At 46.2% G+C, this 19,057-nt stretch overlaps 1 protein-coding gene across 1 annotated transcript in view; it reads right to left on the reverse strand.

Moving 5' to 3' along the window:
* LOC144756263 (complement factor B-like) overlaps positions 1-19,057 on the reverse strand; it is a 531,456-nt gene that overhangs the window by 485,623 nt on the left and 26,776 nt on the right. Inside the window, exons 3-4 of the mRNA XM_078645908.1 lie at positions 17,316-17,501; positions 871-1,044 (exon numbers count right to left, since the gene is read on the reverse strand). Coding sequence (XP_078502034.1) covers positions 871-1,044; positions 17,316-17,501 — 360 coding nt within the window. The remainder of the gene's footprint in view (positions 1-870; positions 1,045-17,315; positions 17,502-19,057) is intronic.

The raw sequence follows: 19,057 nt of genomic DNA on the forward strand, positions 1-19,057 counted from the left end.
AATAATGTAGTGTTTTTTTTAATTATGTTTAATTTTCCCCCAATTATTTTAAAACATATACCTTTATATAAGTAAGTTATACATTTTTCAACATGTTATTTAAGTATACATTTTTTAAATGTAATATTATTTATATTAGTTTGAAGTTAATATAGTGTATCATTGTTTACACATTTTCTAACAATATTGTATTCTTCGATATTTTTACTGTCAATATTTTAGACTTTACAAAGTATATAAAGTTGATATTTGTAGCAAATATTTTGGATGGCAGACATCCAGATGAGGCACAGGTGGTTAACAAAAACCAGGATGTGATTGTATAAAGGAATGGTAAGACATATGAGGAAATGGCTGAACAGCACACTGTGCAGTTATGTTTTTATGTATTGCTCTGCTCTACACACAATCATTGGCCCAGAATTACATATTTGAACCCATGCTCTAGGTGAGAAACATAGCTACTGGACCGCGTCTCGTAACCAGAAAAGCCAAGCTTCTAAAATGCTGCATCTAGTTGTGCCTTGACTACATTTATAGCTGCAGCCACAACAGGTTTCAGAAAGTCTGATAAAGCCCATTGGAGATATTGTTACTCTGTGGTCCGTGCATTGCCTCCCAAAGTGGAAAAGCATTAAAGTGACTCAGAGTGAGTCGAAGTCCCGTACAACTAAGACCATTTGCCGGGGCTGCTTTGCAATTGTTAGAAATGTCCCTTAGATGGCATCCTAATCGGGCCCTTGCATTTTACAGTGCCTTGCATGCAATAGTCAAAACATTGGATTTTAAATAAATTGAAAAGGCAGCATGAGGAAGAAACAAAAAAAATGATCCCTCAAAAGTGTAGAGTACAAGAGACAATGCCCTTACGTCGACATATGGGCTCCGCCCCGCTCCACACACCGCCCTTTAGGCACTGCCTCTCGTTAGAGCCGAACATCGAGAGCTCTCTGCGACACTCGTAGGACACTTTATCTCCAATCCTGGATTTGGTCCCGTACTTGATGGATCCAATTGGCTGGCCAGGGTTGGGGCAGTCACCAGCTGGGCAGATAAGTCACAAGGAATGTCAAAAGTATGTACGATATTCATACCAGATATATAAATCACTCTATTCAAACCTACTCACTTACTGAAGCAGAGCACATAGACAACCTGAAATGAGCAGAGGAGAAATTCTTCATCATCAACAGTTGCTGATAAAAAAATATTTCTTTAGAACACTATTAAAACAGTAATACATTAAAAATAAATAAAATTAAAAATGACAGTACAACTCCGTTCAATTATCTAACAATGTCAGGCCACAGGACCTGACACCAGCTATAGCTTTTACTGCCTTGAAATTGGATAGAGTGGTGCACAGAGATAGGCCTCATCCTGTAGCCTAGTTTCAGATTGTCTCTAATAGTTAGACTCCGAATTTCTCGAGCAGTACTAAAAACCATCTCTTTCATGAACCATGAGACACACGTCTATATAACACATTACGAGCCATATGTATGAAAACATTTTCTTATAGACACAGAATGGGTAAATCCCTTTGATACGTCTGGTCCTACATTTTTAATGCATCTAGGAAAACAGCAACAGTTCCCTGGACTTGCATCTGCTTCAATTCTCAAGTAATAGCTGGATGCATCAATTCTTCCTAGAACTGCAGTTCCATAAGGTAACTGGTAGAGAATGTCAACTGAGAGGATCAGAGTGAAAGCACGTTGCCTTGAGATTGAGCAGTAGCTTATAAGGACTGATAAAGAGATGCTAACACTTCTAGACATCTGCAGCTAACTTCTGTCCAGATTTTGGAAAGCATACTGTGCTGAGCATGGCAGTAGGAAAGGTTAGAGAATTCATGAAGGAGGGCCTATGTAGTACTGGTCGGTCTACCAGTGCTGTGCACAGATCAGCTGTCTACCCACTACTGAATATGTAAAAACCAGCGACACACCTGCTTCATACATGTTGACTTGTTCTCTACAGGAAAAATAGAGACTTTGTGGGTTTAGTAGGATACATTTACCTCTATATCTTTGTAGAGTGTCCAATTATGAGCAGAGAAGTTGCTTTCATGCTAAACATAAGGACAATTTACTTAACCTGTAATCCTATTTCTGTGTCATGAGTATTCCTTCAGAATTAATAAACAGTAGAAACTCTCCACGTATATGCAGGCTCCCCAGAACATCATTCTTGAGAATATTTTTACAATTAAAATATGCCTAAAAGAAGCAACATATTCTTCTTACTTTTTAGGGATTTTGGAAGGTAAATCCAATTGGCCTGACTGAAATAAAATATATTAGGTGGAAAACACCATAGAACTACACCGTTTTCAAAATCCCCAAATAAAGGCAAAATGTAGCCTCTAGTAGGCTAATCTGACACAGACCTTTACGAATCCACCAGACTTCCCAACCTGCAGTTCAGGGTCAGGGAGGCTGTCTTCATTGCCTATTCACAAACCTCCTTTCAAACATAGATTTAGAGAGAATCCCCATGACAGAGAACTAGAAAAACAGACAAGTAACTTTTCCTTCCCCGTCATCGGAATCATTGGGATAAGCAATGAAATAGAGAAGAAACCTAAATCACGTTCAACACTGGAGGAGAGTTCCAAGGACAATGGCCAAGGGGATGCAACTATTACAGAGGAAATACACTGGTCAATGAGGCCTGACCTGCCAGAGCATCGGTTCCAGAGTCCGAGTCGACACATTGATGCTTAGCAAAAGTATTTACTGATATCTAGGTTGTTACTCTACCAATATCTAGAATAGGCACATTCCACATAAGGAGCAGTAGTTATTGCTTTGCTACAAGTAGAATGAGCCTTAGGCTTACTGAGAAGGGGTTTGTTCACCTTTTCATAGCAAACATAAAACACTATGGTTTGCTTTCATGAAGCTAAACCCATGTGAACTGCATCACATTTGTGACTACTTGTTTGTGATGTCAAATGGATTTGGGTGTGTCCAAATAATATTCCAAAGCTCTAATAGCATCTAAAGTATGGAGAGCATTTCTATCAGAAATGATGATCCCGAAAGAATGAAGTAAGTGGATTTGTCTGACTTGAGCAAAAGTCTGAAATTACATTGAGAAGAAAATAAGGGTGAGTTTTTAGGGAAACTTTACTACAATGAAAAACCATATAGAGTTCCTCCATACATGGAGCTTGAAGCTCACTCACCCCTCTGACCAATATTATGCCAACAAGAAAAGCTACTTCCATGAGAAGTGTTGCAGGTCTACCATGTGCATGGGCCATTCATTTTGAAAGGACAATATTAAGCTCAGACCATTTAGAAAATCTATTCCCACTGGCACGGTGTAAAAGATTGTCTGAGATGGCACCCACATGCACTTTAACAGAACAGAACTAAAGGCCAACTTTTTCCAAAAAAGAAAAGTAATATAATTGATTCTTGATAGGTTCTATGCTCTACCCAGTTCTAAAGACACTATGCTTGAAGCCTCTTCCATTTAAAGGAATATAAACAATAAGCAGACGGTCTCTTTGTTTGCTCAAAATCTCCATATAGTCATTTGTAAGATTTAAGTGGTTGTATTGTAGGTACTAAGGAGTCAAACAATCAAGTTCAGTGAGAACAGATTGAGATGGAAAATGAAATGAAATGAAAAACTATTTTTTAACGCGCAACTAAGCCCGGGGGGCGTCAAGGCGCCTAACCAAACAATACCAGCTACCATAGTATGCTCCTGATTACGGGTAAGCTCTGACAAAACACCAGGTCTTAAGCGCTTTTTTAAAAGAGATCAAAGAAGGTTGCATCTTAATCTCATAAGGCAGCAGATTCCATAGTTTGGGAGCAACAATGGAAAATGCTCTATTTCCCCAACGTACCCTTTTGGCACGTGGGACCACCAGTAGATTCATCTCCGAAGATCTCAGAGATCTACAAGGTTGGTAGCGGGTCAGCAAGGCACCCAGGGGATCCGAGAGACCCTCATCCAAGGCTCGGTAGGCAAGGCAGAGGATCTTAAACGAGATCCTAAGATGAATAGGGAGCCAATGAAGGCTCTTTCTGGCCATCGTTGCAGAAGAAGTTTTGGGAAGTGCTAAAACAAAACGAGCAGCCGCGTTTTGCACAACCTGTAGTCGCTGGATGAGCCCCTTGTTGGAGTCTGCATAAAGCGCATTGCAGTAGTCCAACCTTGAACTCACCAATGCGACTGCCACCTGCTTACGCGCTGAGGGGGAGAGATAGTGAACAATCCTCCTAAGAATCTTTAGCACCCCCCAGCAGGTGGCAACTGTACGGTTGACCTGCAAAGTCATGGACAGGGAGGTGTCAAAGATTACTCCCAGATTTCTTGCCGACTGGGAGGGAGATGGACAGGTTCCCAGTGAGTCCGGCCACCACTCATCTGACCAAATATCCTGGTCCTTACCAAAGACCAGGATCTCAGTTTTGTCGCCATTCAACTTCAGGGAATTCTGAAGCATCCAGTCAGAGACTGTCTGCATACAGATCCTGAAGTTGGTGGCAGATGTTAAAACTGAGTGGGTCAGTGACACCATAATTTGAGTGTCATCGGCGTATGACACCAATTCCATCCCCTGAGATTTTACTAGCCTTGCAAGAGGGGCGACATAAATGTTAAATAGGGTCGGGCTAAGAGCCGACCCTTGTGGCACCCCACATTGCAAGGACATAGCAGGGGAAAGGAATTCACCAAGCTTGACTCTTTGCTCCCTCCGTTGTAGAAAGGAGCATAGGAGGTTAAGAGCCATGCCGGAAATCCCTGCCTCCCTCAGCCGAGATGTAAGAGTAGAGGGAGACAGGGTGTCAAACGCCGCTGTGAGGTCCAGTAGCACCAACACAGTAGTTTGGCCTGCGTCCACCCTCATACGTATGTTATTTGCCACCGTGGTCAGAGCTGTCTCAGTACTGTGTGCCTTTCGGAACCCATGCTGGGAGCTATCAAGATACCCAGATGAGTCCAGAAAGGTAGTAAGATGGCAGTTGAGGTGTGACTCAAGAATCTTCGCAGGAGCGGGTAACAGTGAAATAGGTCTAAAATTTTTCAACTGTTCCGGATCCAGCGTAGGCTTCTTGAGTAGGGAACAACCTACCTGACATCCTGGAAAGCAGGACTTGGGCAGGAGTCTCTAGAGTGGCTGAAGCAACAGGTGAAGCAGGCCTGGATACCATAAATGGCTGATTTAGCACTATGAAAATGATCTTCATTCTGCACTGCATCATTCTGATGATGATTTAATGTAGGAAGGAGATCAGTGGAGAAGGACAGAGGAAGGTCTTTGACCAGTCTATCAAATGGGCATTGCCTTGGCTCTGGGCTGTGAAAACTGGATGTGAAAGCATGTCATTTTACGTTTTCTCTTGTGGTGAACAAATAGGCTGCTCTAATGCCGCAGTTGTAAAAGATGTTTTGAAGTACGAGGTTGTCGCGGGTGGGTGATGGATGGTACATTTAGGTTAAAGGTGATATAGGTCAGGAAGCCAAAATCTGTGTAGCATGTGCCTGTCACTGAAACATTAACCAACACAGCAACAACAGCTGGAATTTCAGTCCAGACTCCACGTCCTTTGGAAAGTGGTGTGACCTCAAGGTGGCAACTCAAGAAACCAAGCTAAGCTTGGCAAAAAGGTTTTAGCATTTATTTTAATACTAAAAATAAGCAGACAGAACATACTTGAGAAATTGGAAGGAGGTCTATAAACAAAACAACCCAAATATGTCGTGTTTAGTCTGGTGTTATGATGCCTTGTTTCATGTTACTGTACAGAGATCCAACTCAGAGATAAGTCCAGCTTTGCCCTGATGCACACCCTCAGAAAGGGCAGCTGTGTGATCCAGCACCGTGGCCCACGGTCTACACTGAGTCCCTCCCATAACTATGTGGTGGAGACATATAAAAAATAAGCAGGCAACTGGCATCACCTGTTGCACATTGTATGCCTCCTTACTTCTCACAGGCTATCAGGGGTGGTTCTCTAATCAAAATAATATGTGATCAGGCACCTGCATGCTCCCACTTTGCAAAGCTACACCACAAACAACATTTGTTTAAGACCAGTTTTCTGCCGCTTCTACGGCTCCATCTTATCGAAAGAATGTTGGCTTCTCGTACCAGGCACATCTCAGCCATACTTCATTGCAGAATCATTCCATTAATTCTTAATAAGACAGTTAACCCTTCACCAGCCAGCCCAAGCTGAGTTACACTGGTAGTGGTCCAGAAAGCAAACTTGTCCTGCAATATTCCTCCCTACCTTATCATAACAGCTGCTCTGCAGGTGGTAGGAATATCACTTTGCACAACTCCTAGGTAGGCCTTTTCATGTTACAGTGCCTTGCATGTTATTGGCGATTATTGGCGTTCAGACATATAGAAGAGGCAGTGTGAGGGAAAATAAATGAATATGAGCTCTCTGAAGTCGAGGAATTCCCTTAAGTCACCACATGGGCTTCCACCCATTCCACATACCGCCTTCTAAACACTCCCTCTCTTTCTGACACTGATAAGACACTGAGGGGCCTATTATGATGTCGGTCAGACAATCGTCCAACCAGCGCAGTAGCAGGATGGAATCCGCCCGACTATTAGTCAACAATTCCACCTGCCGAATTAGGATGCCTAACATCCATTTTTCTAATTCAGCTTGTGTGGCGGCCAGAAACGGGAAACAGCGCAAGCTGCAATAGTAACATTTATTTTTTCAACTATGCAGTGCCTGCCATACGATACATGAATGTTTGGGGGGGCCCATGGGTAACCCCTATGCCTCATAGCGGAGGCCACAGGGGCCGGGGGCCCTGCAGGGGGGGCCCCAAAGTCAGTTTCTAACAGCATTTCAATGGCGAACGGACCACCCTAGAAATGCTGTGGGAAACGGGCATCGATTCCCCACGGTGATGCCTGTGATGGCACCGCCTCCTTTCTGTGGATTACTATTCATTTGCCGCCCAACGGGCTCCATGAGCCCAACGGAAGTGGAGCAGTATTCCCCTCCGGGTTTCCCTCCGACTGCCAGTATTGTAATACGCTGGTCAGACAGAAACCTCTGATGCCAGCAGAAAAGCCTGCGACGAGCTGTCAGATGGCTTTCTGTCCTAGATCCTAATGAGGCCCTTATCTTGTATTTGGTCCCCTACTTGATGGATCCAATTGGATGACCAAGGTTGGGGCACTCACCAGCTGGGAACGAGGAATGTTAAAAGTGTGCAAAATATTCATACTAGATATATCAATCAATCAATTCAAACCCATCCTCTTACTGCTGTAGAGCATATGGATAACTGGAAACATGCCACCATCATGCTCCCTGCTCAAGAAACCATCCACCGTCCTAGCATTGCTTTCAAACTACAGACCCATCTCTCTTCTACTATACCTGTCAAAGGTCTTAGAGAAACTAATCAACCATCGCCTAACCGACCACCGCAGCAACCACTAGGTCGTCGATGCTAAGGAGTCCAGATTATAGCTCAACCAGAGCACAGAAACAGCACTCATCGCCGCCGCAGTCAACATTAGTATGATTCTTGACAGGGAAGACATGGCAGCCCTAATTCTATGGAACCTCTCTGGAGAATTTGACTCGATCTCACACCCTATCCTCATCGGGTGCCTGCTTGAGATTGCCGTCCAATGATCGCTCTTCACTGGATCTGCTCCTTCCTAACAGATAGAACACAAGCTGGCATCTCACTCCTCGGAAGCTTACAAACGTATCTGTGGAGGAGCTCAAGGTTCATCACTCTCTTCAAAGCATACAGGACTGGCCAATGTCATCCACGCACACAACATCAACATCAGCTTCAATGCCGACAATATGCAACTCATACTCTCCCTCTCAGATAAGACATCACCTGCATGACCGGGGTAGCTAACTGGATGAACGCTAACTCTCCCAAACACAACACTGACAAGACAAAAGTAGGGATCTTCAGCAAGAACATCTCACAATGGGACCATAACTGACGGCTGGCCAGGTTGGGCTCACAATCACACCCACACCCTACCAATTTGGAGTAAAATCCTCGGAATAATCATCAACAGCAAACTGGACATGACCATTTAAGTCAATGCCGTCACTGCATCCAACTTCCACACTGTGAAAATGATGAGGAAGATCTTCAAATGGCCCCAATCAACATTAGAAAAACTGTCACTCATGCCTTAGTCACCAGCAACTTTGGACTAATGGAAAGCCCTATACGCTGGGGCCACCGAGAAACTCACTAGAAAGCCACAAACAATTTCGAACTCGTAAGTCAGTCTCAACCTCAACCCCCCACACAAAAGTCACATCACACCTCACCTCAGCAAGCTCCCCTGGCTCCTAATACACAAACACGCTCATTTGTAACTCCTCATACACACATTCGAAGCACTACACAACTTAGGCCCCGACTACCTAAACAGTTGCATCACCTTTCAGCAACCACTCAGACACCTCCACTCTGTAGGATTCCTACTCAGACACATTCCACGCCTGTCAAGAATCAACATATATTTCAATGTTTTGAAGTACGAGGCTGTCTCAGGCGGGTGATAGATAGTACTTTTAAGTCAAAGGCCATATAGATTATGAAGCTAAAATCAGCTAAAATCAGTCCGGCGTGTGTCTGTTACAAAGAAATTAATCAAACTAGCCCCTTCTCCATGCACTGGTCATAACATTGCATATTAAATGACTTATGGTAATTGAAATTACATCATTTGTAGTAATTTGAATGTGGCGCGCAAATTCTAAATGTGAGTTAGAACTATAAGTTTGGATATTTCTAATGCTTGCTTAGTTAAAGTTGGGTTTGAGTAGAAAAAAATAAATAAAGTTTTCTTAAGTGTAACTTAGCTTGATCCTTTGTTTTATTTATCGAATTTAAAGGGTTTTTAATTTTTAAGAAAAATGTATTTGAAGGGAATGATCATTGCTTTTGGAGTTTTAGTCACCAAAGAAGTCAAGATCAAGACACCTTCTTCAATTGTGTAGGTGATTATGAAGTTTTTAAGTACTGACTTCACATCTTGTTGTTTAATTAAAATAGTGATGCATTATGTTATGTGCACAGTACTTTAGGGTAGTGTCCAATCTGTTCTTTGACGCCATTTAAAGAAAAAAGCAGTGGCACTGGTTGAGCAGAATACGCAATTGTCCCACCAACTTTTCAAAAGTATGACGTATGTGAGTAAATGGATGCAAAATCGTAAGAATGTTTTTATCTGTTATGAGTAGGTCTAGGTCAGCATGGGTTACTTTTTTAGTTTTTTAAAATCTTTTTATTAGTTATTCTTGTAAAGACTCCCCACCTCCGTGAGAATACATGAAGACATAATTACATGACTACTTTTTTTCATGCATTTTATGCAACAAAAGAAAATATATGTAAACATCAAACAGTACCTATGGTCAGATTGCATTACAGTCCCATACGCAATCATCAGAAGGAGTCGACCCTCCATCCCATCTCTCCAGACTCTACTCTACCATTCCCTTAGGCAGGTATCCCGTAGAGCCAAGGAGAATCACTCAATCAGCATTTGATTGGAGAAGGTATATTGTTAGTTATTAACCCAGAACCACCCAGGCCCTCTGCTGTAAAAAAGAAGGATCCTGCCACTTGTTTGTCCACTCCCCAGCCATGATCGTACACAGCATGGGAACTCTGGTTTGGCAAAGACACTGGGTGATATATAAAAGTGGACAGCAATGTAAAATCCAACGTTTCTCACACTCCGGCACACTTCATCAATAGACTAAAGAAAGCTGACCACATCCCCCTTCACTGAAAGAACTCTTCTGTATCTCCCTCTAGGCTTTATACCCACCTATAAAGTGATCAGAAACAGAAAATTACCACCTTAGGTGGCCAAGGCCAGACCAGTAGCTAAGATATTGACAGACTGGAGAGAAACATGTGCAGGAAAGAAAGAACCAAAAGGCAGACCTTCTCTGACATTATGCCTACAGACAACAGGAGTTCCTCCAACTCTCTTACAACTCAAGAAGTTAAACCTGTATCTCTTCAAGGAACAGGCTCCCACCAGACAATACGGCTCATCCTGCTATCTTCTCAGCAAAGTTCATGAACAGCACTCTATGCACTTGTTCCTTTTTGTTCAGACTTTGTTGCTACATAGCTTGGTTGCTGCTACACCACAAGATCTATTTTTGTGTTTTATTTAGGCCTGGGCGGTGAACTTTACTCCGCTCGCGGAGTTTGCGGAGTTTTCTGCACTCCGCAGAGCTCGCGGAGTGCAGAAAAATCCGCTTCGCAATGTGCAGCAGAGTTATATCCCAGCTCGCGATCGCGAACGGTAAGTTCACAAGCACGAGCTGCCGCCTGGGTACAATTTCTACCCGAGCAGCAGGAATACCAGCACAAACTGCAGTTCGCACTGCACTCTGCTTAGCGGACTTTGCAGAGTTTTTTTGTAACTTTGCAGAGTTCCACGTAGCAAAACTCCACGAACTAGGCCCAGGCCTGGTTTTATTGTTTAACTGTTTTTGGCAAAGAGGCGTGGCCACGGCGGCGATCGGAATGGGTGCCTTGCCGTGAGGCTCCTCCATGCGGGCTCCCGACGGCGGCGATTATGAGGTAGTCCGCTGCTCCTGTCCTCCGCGACCTGGCGGATTCGACTGCTGATGCCGCCCCGACCATCTGGGTGACTCGAGTGGCCGTGGGAGCGTCCTGGTGAAGTGCACACGGCGGAGGAGAACGAGGCCCTCGGTCCTCGGTGCCATTTTCTCTCACTGCGCTGGATCTCTAGGTGAGTGCCTGCGGTGCTCGACTGCCGCGCCTTTGCCCCTTTGAGCTCCTTCTGCGGGTCTCCCGCGTGCTGCCCGTCCCTCGCTGTCTCCCGGGAGAGGGGCGCCTGGTTCCTGGGCGCGATCGCGGCCTGCTGGCCTAGGGGCGTGCCGGGACTGGGGCGTCGATTTACGGGCCGGCGCCTGACGGTGGGCGGGAGCGCTAGCTGGGGGGAGTCGGGGGTCGGGGGTGTGGTGGTTGTGGTGCCGGGGGGGCTCTCCCTGGAGTTATTCGGCGGCCCCGCCTCAGACGCACTCGGGGAGATCTTTGATTCCCCCCCTTCCTCCTGCTTTAGACAACAGGAGAGGGTCGCTCCCTGCCCCTCAGACCACAGCGAGGGTACTCCGCAGGCAGCCTACGGCCCACGCAGCTCTCTGGGCTTTGACCGCTTAAACTATCTGAGGCCATAGACTTTGGCGAGCGAGGCTCAACGCGCCATCACTCTTCTCCATTGGCCTGACCTCGAGGCGATTGCAGAGGCTGATGCTTACAAACACTGCAGTACTGTTCCCAATAGAAGCTGTGGCCTGTCTGGTCGCGGGGCTGTCTGGCGTTTTTACATTGCCCTGCTGCATTCCCCCCCCTAACTGGTTGGCTCCTGGATTTACAACATTGAGACTGCGTCCTGTGCAGTACCACGACGATGGGAAAGCGGGACCCGAACCAGAGAAAGCTCAGCTTCGATAAAACCCATCTACTCGCTACGGATCCTCCTCCTGGCCCTGCCACTGGGGCTGCGACTTCCGCAGAAATGGGGGACGCTGCGTCCATGATGGCCACCATGATGGGTAAATGCGCGCTGGCTTTAAGGCGCTTGACACCCGCTTTGACAGCCTGGAACTAAAACTGGCTGACCTGGGCACCAGGGTGCAGGCGGATGACAGACGTCTCGATGTGGCGGAATCCAGGATTTCGGACGTGGAGGATGGCGCTGCAAAATCACTTAAGCGCCTGGAACGGGTTGAGAAAATCCTTAAGGACGTTGCCATAAAGAACGAGGATTTAGAGGCGCGAAGCCGAAGTAACAACATTCGTATTCTTGGCGTGGCGGAGACAACAGCCACGGGCTGTTTTGATACCTTTGTTGAACACCTCCTCATTGAACTTTTTGGCAAAGAGACTTTCACTGCTGGCTTTGTTGTCGAGAGAGCACACAGATCGTTGGGTAATAAACCTCGCACTGGCCAGCCGCCGCGACCCATCATCGCCAGGATTATGAACTTCTGAGACCGTGACGCTGCGCTTCGTGCAGCACGTGATGCCGGGGAGGTGTGTTGGCAGGTTAGCACTCTGTCCTTTTTCCCTGACTTTACATTAATGGTCCAAGAAGCACGTCATAAGTACAACGGAGTGAAGTCCGCCCTCCGAAATCTTTGCTTGAAGTACGGCATGCTCTACCCGGCAAGGCTGAAGGTCGATGTGGACGGCAGGTACCGCATTTTTGATTCCCCAGCGGAAGCACAGGACTTCTGCCAAAGCTACAAGAAAAAGAGCTCACCGTCGGCTTCTGGCTCTTCACCACGATCCCCGCGTCACAATGACACACAGTCCAGTGCTGATCTTTTTGCTGAAACTGGCCAGGGCTGAATGTTTGCTACTACCCACTCTTTGTGCCATACTCGTTGTGTTGCCCACTAAACACGGACTATCCAGCGTTTGTTGACTTGACGCCTATTCAGGAGTCGCTTGTTGGGATGCCCGCATGGTGTGGCGTTGCCACCCCCTATGGCGAATGCCTTATTCTTTATCTTCTTTGGGGTTTTCACATTTTCTTTGCAGCAATATTGTTTCAATAATTTGTTATTACATTCCTTGCTATGCACTGTAATGCAGCGATTGTTGGGGAACTGCCTCTCTGGGGACGAGGGGGGGCTGGGTGGTGGGGGGGGATGGGTCGTGTTCTGTTTAGGTGGTCATTTTTGTTTGTGCGAACTTGCGAGACTCGCGGGAGTGGATTGAAGGTTGCACGCCTGCTAATGCTTATCTTTGATGTGGTGTTATGGCCAGGATAGGTCTACAGTCTGGTCCGTCCAGAATCACTTTGATGTCTTGGAATGTGCGTGGGTTGCATACCACGAGGAAACGCAAACAGGTACTGAACTATGCAGCGCGATATAAAGTAGACGTCCTCTTTTTGCAAGAGACTCATTTGGCGCAGGCGGACTCGATTTCTGTGGCAAGGGGCTGTGGTGCACACAGAGTGTTTTCAAATTACAGCAGATACGCAAGAGGCGTTGCGGTTCTTGTGCACAAGCGAGTTCCCTTTGTGTTGACTGGTAGCAGGACTGATGGGGAGGGTAGGTATGTGCTCATAATGGGTGTGCTGTTTGGATTTAAAATTGCAATGTTGGGGGTCTATGGCCCTAATGTGGATTCCCTGGTCTTTTTTCAGGATCTGCAGCTGACACTGCTTCACTCTGACATAGATCTGTTAATCATGGGAGGAGACTTTAATGTATTAATGAACCCTAGCAGAGACAGTACTTCTCCCTCTCTAGATTGTAAACCGCACGCCCGCTCAATCATGGCGGAACTTTGCTCCCATTTTTCTTTAGTGGACATTGAGGCTCGGCTACACCCCCACACACCTGATTACACGCATCACTCGGGCTTTCACAATACCAACACTAGAATTGATTACTGGCTCCTTTCCCCGGGCGTTGCGGGTTGGGTGGAGGGTATTTCCACTCTTCCGCGCACGCTGTCAGACCACTCTCCCATAGTGTTAACTTTGGCGATACCTAGGCTGGGTGGCTACGAGAGACAGTGGCGTTTCCCTGGTAGGGCTCTGCTGGATCCGGTTTTCAAGGAAGAGATCCGCACTGCCATTGATGACTATTTTGACATTAACACCAGCTCCGTAGCCTCATGGGCCACGTTATGGGAGGGTTTCAAGGCCACCTTGCGCGGGGTTTGCATTGCCAAACATGTGGGGGCCTTACGTGAGATTTGCTCCACCTTGACTCGCATTGAAACAGATATCTCTGCGGTGGAGAAAGAAATCCTTGTGGACCCCTCGGCTGCCCGTGAGACCAAGCGTCTTGCGTTACTCCTAGACTTTCGTGACGCAGCAGACAGGGAACTGCGGTTCATGGGAAAACACTATACGGCGCGTCAATACGGAGAGGGCGACAGGCCGGGCAAGATACTTGCACAAATGCTACGACCGCCACACCAGGCAGCGTACATCACTGACGTGGTTGACGCGCAGGGCACACAACATCACTCCACTCCAGACGTGTCTAACACCTTTCTGTCATACTACAAAACTCTTTACACTTCCACACTTTCTGGTGAGCGCTGCAACCCAGGACCTTATTTGAATGAGATTGCCATGGTATACCTAGAGAAACATATGCAGGAGTTTCTGGCAATGCCCATAACGCCAGATTTCATAATTGAGGCCATTGACTCGCTGCGGGGCTCCTCGGCACCGGGCCTTGATGGTTACTCGGCTGATTTTTATAAGGAGTACAAGGAGGAACTGGTGGCCAGGCTTGTCGAGGTATATGCGGAGGCGATGGAGGCGGGTGTTCTACCGCCCACGCTCCGGGAGGCGGTTATTGTTCTGCTACCCAAGCTGGGCCGTGACCCCTCTTTGTGCAGCTCCTATAGACCCTTATCCCTCCTGAACTTGGACTAAAAGATCTTGGCCAAGGTCCTTGCGACCCGATTGGCACTCCTCATGGAGACTATCATTTCGCCGGCTCAGTCCGGATTTGTTCCACATAGATCCACTTCCCTCAATCTGCGGACACTGTTTTCGGTCCTGCACAGGATTGATCCCTCCACCCCGGCGGCGGCGGTATTCCTGGATGCAGAGAAAGCGTTCGACACCCTGGAGTGGCCCTTTTCTTTGTCTGTCATGAGGCGGATGGGCATGCCCGAAATGTTTGTGGCGACAGTGGAACTGTTGTACTCGGCTCCCACCGCCCGGATACGTTTAAATGGCACCATTACTAAAAGCTTCCCGCTTTCCCGAGGCACCAGGCAGGGGTGCCCCTTATCCCCGCTCCTGTTCATACTCGCGATGGACCCCTTGGTGCGACATTTTCAAGAGAAACACCTCCACAGGGGTCTTCAGTTCCGCACCGGGCCACTACTCGTCTCGCTGTATGCAGATGACACTGTCTTGTATGTTCGGTCTCCTCGATCCAACTTGGAGCCACTACTGTCGGAGATTGCCCGCTTTGGCGAATACTCTGGCCTCAGAATAAATTGGCATAAATCGGTCATTTTCCCGCTTACCCCCTCCACCTCGCAATGGCCTTGTGCTTTTCCTCTAGAATGGAGCACCGACTCCGTGAAATATCTGGGAATCCATATCCATCTTGACACGGTGTCCATAGTCCGGCTAAACTACGGACGGGCCCCGGACTTCTTGGAAGACAACACGGAGCGTTAGCTTCGATTCCCCTTGTCCATGGCTGGCCGGATTGCCATTATTAAAATGAATGTCCTCCCCCTGTTTTTGTACTTATTCAACAACATCCCGATCCCTCTCACCAAGATTTTTTTTTCACAGCTTCGCTCCTTACTGCTCCGCTTGGTGTGGGGCGGCAAACAACCGCGAGTGGCCTGGCGCACCTTGACGCTCCCTTACGAGCGTGGAGGATTCAGAGTACCGGATTTATTTCTTTATTATGTAGTGGCGCAGGGCTCGTATGCGCATCCCTGGTTTCACCCGGATGCCAGAATCCCATATCTGAAACCTGAGACTGATATGGCGCTCCCTGTGGCCCTTGATACCATCCTCCCTCGGGGACTACCTCATGACCCACAAGACATACAACCAGTGTCTACTACATGTTGGGCTTGGGATAAGCTGCGGCGCTTACTACACATTGAGAAATTGTACTCTTCGGAGCTGCCGTTGCCTAACCCTCATTGGCTTTCCATCACGGGCGAATCGGTGGTAAAGCGCACATTGTCCAAATACCAAATAAACACTATCGGCGATTTCTTTCCGGACTGGCGTGTTTTCTCCCTGACGGAAGACCACCGCTTCACTGACCGAACCTTTATGGACTCTTTCACACTTACTAGACTTCGCCTCATGCTCCGTAAAGAATTCCCCACGTTTCCACTTCCTCCGGAGGACACCCCCGCACTCACGTTTATTATCAAGAATCAGACGGGGTCACATGTTATCTCTAAATTGTACAAGTTATGTATGGCCTCCATCCCTTCCTCAGACGCAGCGGTGCGCACCGCTTGGGAAGGTGACCTGGGCATCCAGATTACAGATGCCCTATGGGCGGCTTGTTGCGCTACCACTAGAGATGTGTCCATTAACAGCAGACATAAACTTATACACTTTATGTTCCTGAGGAGAATGTATCACACTCCCGCACTTGCTCATAAAATTGACTTCAGCAGACCACACTTCTGTCCTAAATGCAGGGCCCCGCAGGCCGACATCGCCCATCTTTCCTGGACATGCCTGCGTTTACATGACTACTGGTTGAAGGTACACCGGGTTCTGGGGGACATCTTAGGCATGGAGCTGCTATGTTGCCAACTTCCCACGCCCTCTTCGTAGACTGGCATCCATTGGCTTTCTTTTTGCAAAAAGGGAGGTAGCACTACTTTGGTGTGCTAGGCGCGCCCCTACGGTAGGTGCCTGGCTCCGTAGTATGGCCTACTGTAATGTTAACAGTGTTGAATATTCTGAACAGATTCCTACTGCTTCCCGTCCAATTGACATCTGGGGGCCGTATCGGCATTACGTGGCGAAGCTCACTCAGGAGGCACAATCTCACTCGATCAACTCAATCGTTCCTGTGGGGGTGGGTTAGGGGGGCTCCACTGCCACGCTGTGGCTGCTTCCACCACTGTTTCTGGGGATGCCGCGAAGGGTCAGCGCTGCAGGATGCGGCTGTGGGGTGAGCCGGTAGTTAACAAGAGATCTCCACAGGACGACTTCTATTGTGCCAGTGTCATTGCAGGCCTTCATTCCTACTCTATGAGGATTGTACGAAAGATTGGCCAGTACCTACTGTTTTTGATATTTCCACTTTTGGATACGCCATATTAAGACTGAATCTGTTATGCTGATGTTTGATCTGCTCTACTGTTCTCGCGGATTTATTGAAATGACTAGCCACCTGTATGCTGTTCTTTTCATTTTTTTTCTGTTTCCATATGATTTTAGTATTTATGATTTCAGCAAAAACAAAATTGTATTATTGCAATGTGTCATTCTTGCAGTCTGCAATCCCTCGATGAGAGTGTTGGCTTTTTGGTTATTTTTGCATCTGATTGTTCTGGATAATTTTCTTGCTCCATCTGTTTGTAAGAAAAGATTGCTTCATTGTGCAATAAACAAATAAAAAAAAAAAAACAGTTTTTGGCAAAGAAATAATAAAAATGCCTGGTGATCTAATCACTTTTTATTCCAGGTTTTCTGCAGATGAAACAGAGAATAATGGAAAGACTAAACATTACATTTGAAATCTGACTATGGTGACCTCAACACTCTTTATATGGGATGTACATAATTTACTTACATCCATCGTCACAGATAGCGGTTTCTCCTGACCACTTTCCATTCGCTAAGCATGTCCGGTTCGCAGAGTTGAGGAGTTTGAAGCCCTCAAAACACTCAAACTGCAGAGTGTCTCCAATGTGATAGACATTTTGCCTGGGGAAGTATGCACCATTCTCAAAATCCACAGGCTTCGGGCACCGGACTTCTGCATTTAGAAAGAACATTGAGAGCATGATTTACATTATAAAGAATTTTTAAAAACAGTGGGGATTCAAACTAAATACTGTGAATTGGAGAGAGTCCCTTTCAAGCTGTTGATGATTATATGGCAAGTCGCTGAGGAGGGAGTCAAAGGAGTCCATCAATCTTGAGAGTGAAATCAGGGTGCTCCTCATTTGTTGGTCGGCCTCCAGATGCTCATTCATCCTCATAATATGATGCCCATAAAGGCAGTCTACTTTTCAGGACGCATGCAGGGTGAAGGTGTAGAGAGACTTGTGAAAGTTCAATGAAGTTGTGTGCTGCAATATTATCAAATTATTAATATCTGCCTGCATATACACCCGCAATATTGACTACTAATATACTGTCAAGTTATAAAGACTTGGAGTTAGAATAGTAAATCTGTACTTCCCAATGTTTACGATCTATTGAAATTTGATATTTTGTATTCTGTACATATAGAAATAATATGTTGTGGATTCTATTTATGTATGGCTGCGTGGTCTAAGAAGGATGAGGTGTTGATGATGGGCAGGGAATGAATACGATGTAGATGACATTTTATTGTATGTGCTTGTGTGAGTGTGCGCACATGCACATATGGAGATTAAGTTGTTGTTAAGCAATGAATAACTGAACAGAGGTTAGCTAAACAGAATTATATACCAGTGGATGTTAGGCTGAGGTTCAGCTTAGCTCAAAGACAGTGGTGGCTGGCATCTGGGGAGCAAGGGTGAGGTGAACGGGTGCACGATCCATTACAATTAAAATATTAAACACTTACCTTCTACATGACGTGTGCCAGACCTTTTCTTTCGCCCACTGAATAGAAACTGCATGCTGCAACTCCCTTGACCAATCCTCGCATGAGACCAACGTCCTGATTGGTGTGAGTGGCCTGACTTAGGGCCATATGTATCAAGCAAAATTGCATTGGCAAACGCCGAAATTCACAGAATTACGGCGTTTGCGAATGCAATTTTGCCAAATGGTATGTATTAAGGCAAAATAAGGAATCGCTAAATTAGCGATTCCTTATTTTGCAATTGCATTTAAGGAATTGCAAATTTTGCGATTCCTTAAATGTAATGTAAGAAGCACCAAAAAAGTGCAATTTGGCCTTAAGGAATCGCAAATTACCACCAACTTCGAGTGCGATTTCTTTGAAAAATTCACATTTTGCATTTTTCAAAGTGCAATGTGAAGCACATACATGCCCTTAGGGCATGTATGTGCGCCACATGTCCACCCATGCTTATTTCAGGGGTGCAACAGGGTGTCCTTTTGACACCCCTGCACCCTTGAAATTGCATTCTCAATTTGCGATTCGCTAATTGCTAATCGCAAATTGAGAATGTCTTCCCAGTCATTCCTATGAGCCTCTAGGCCCATAGAAATGAATGGGGAGGTATTCCTTAATTGCGATTCATAATTTGCGTTTCGCAATTAAGGAATATGTAGGATTCCCAAAATGTATTGCAAATCCTACATACATAGCCTTTTGCGATTCTCAAATAGCGATTCGCAAAAAATCGCTAT

The sequence above is a fragment of the Lissotriton helveticus genome, chromosome 5_1 (genome assembly GCF_964261635.1).
Source record: "Lissotriton helveticus chromosome 5_1, aLisHel1.1, whole genome shotgun sequence".
Lineage (NCBI taxonomy): Eukaryota > Metazoa > Chordata > Amphibia > Caudata > Salamandridae > Lissotriton > Lissotriton helveticus.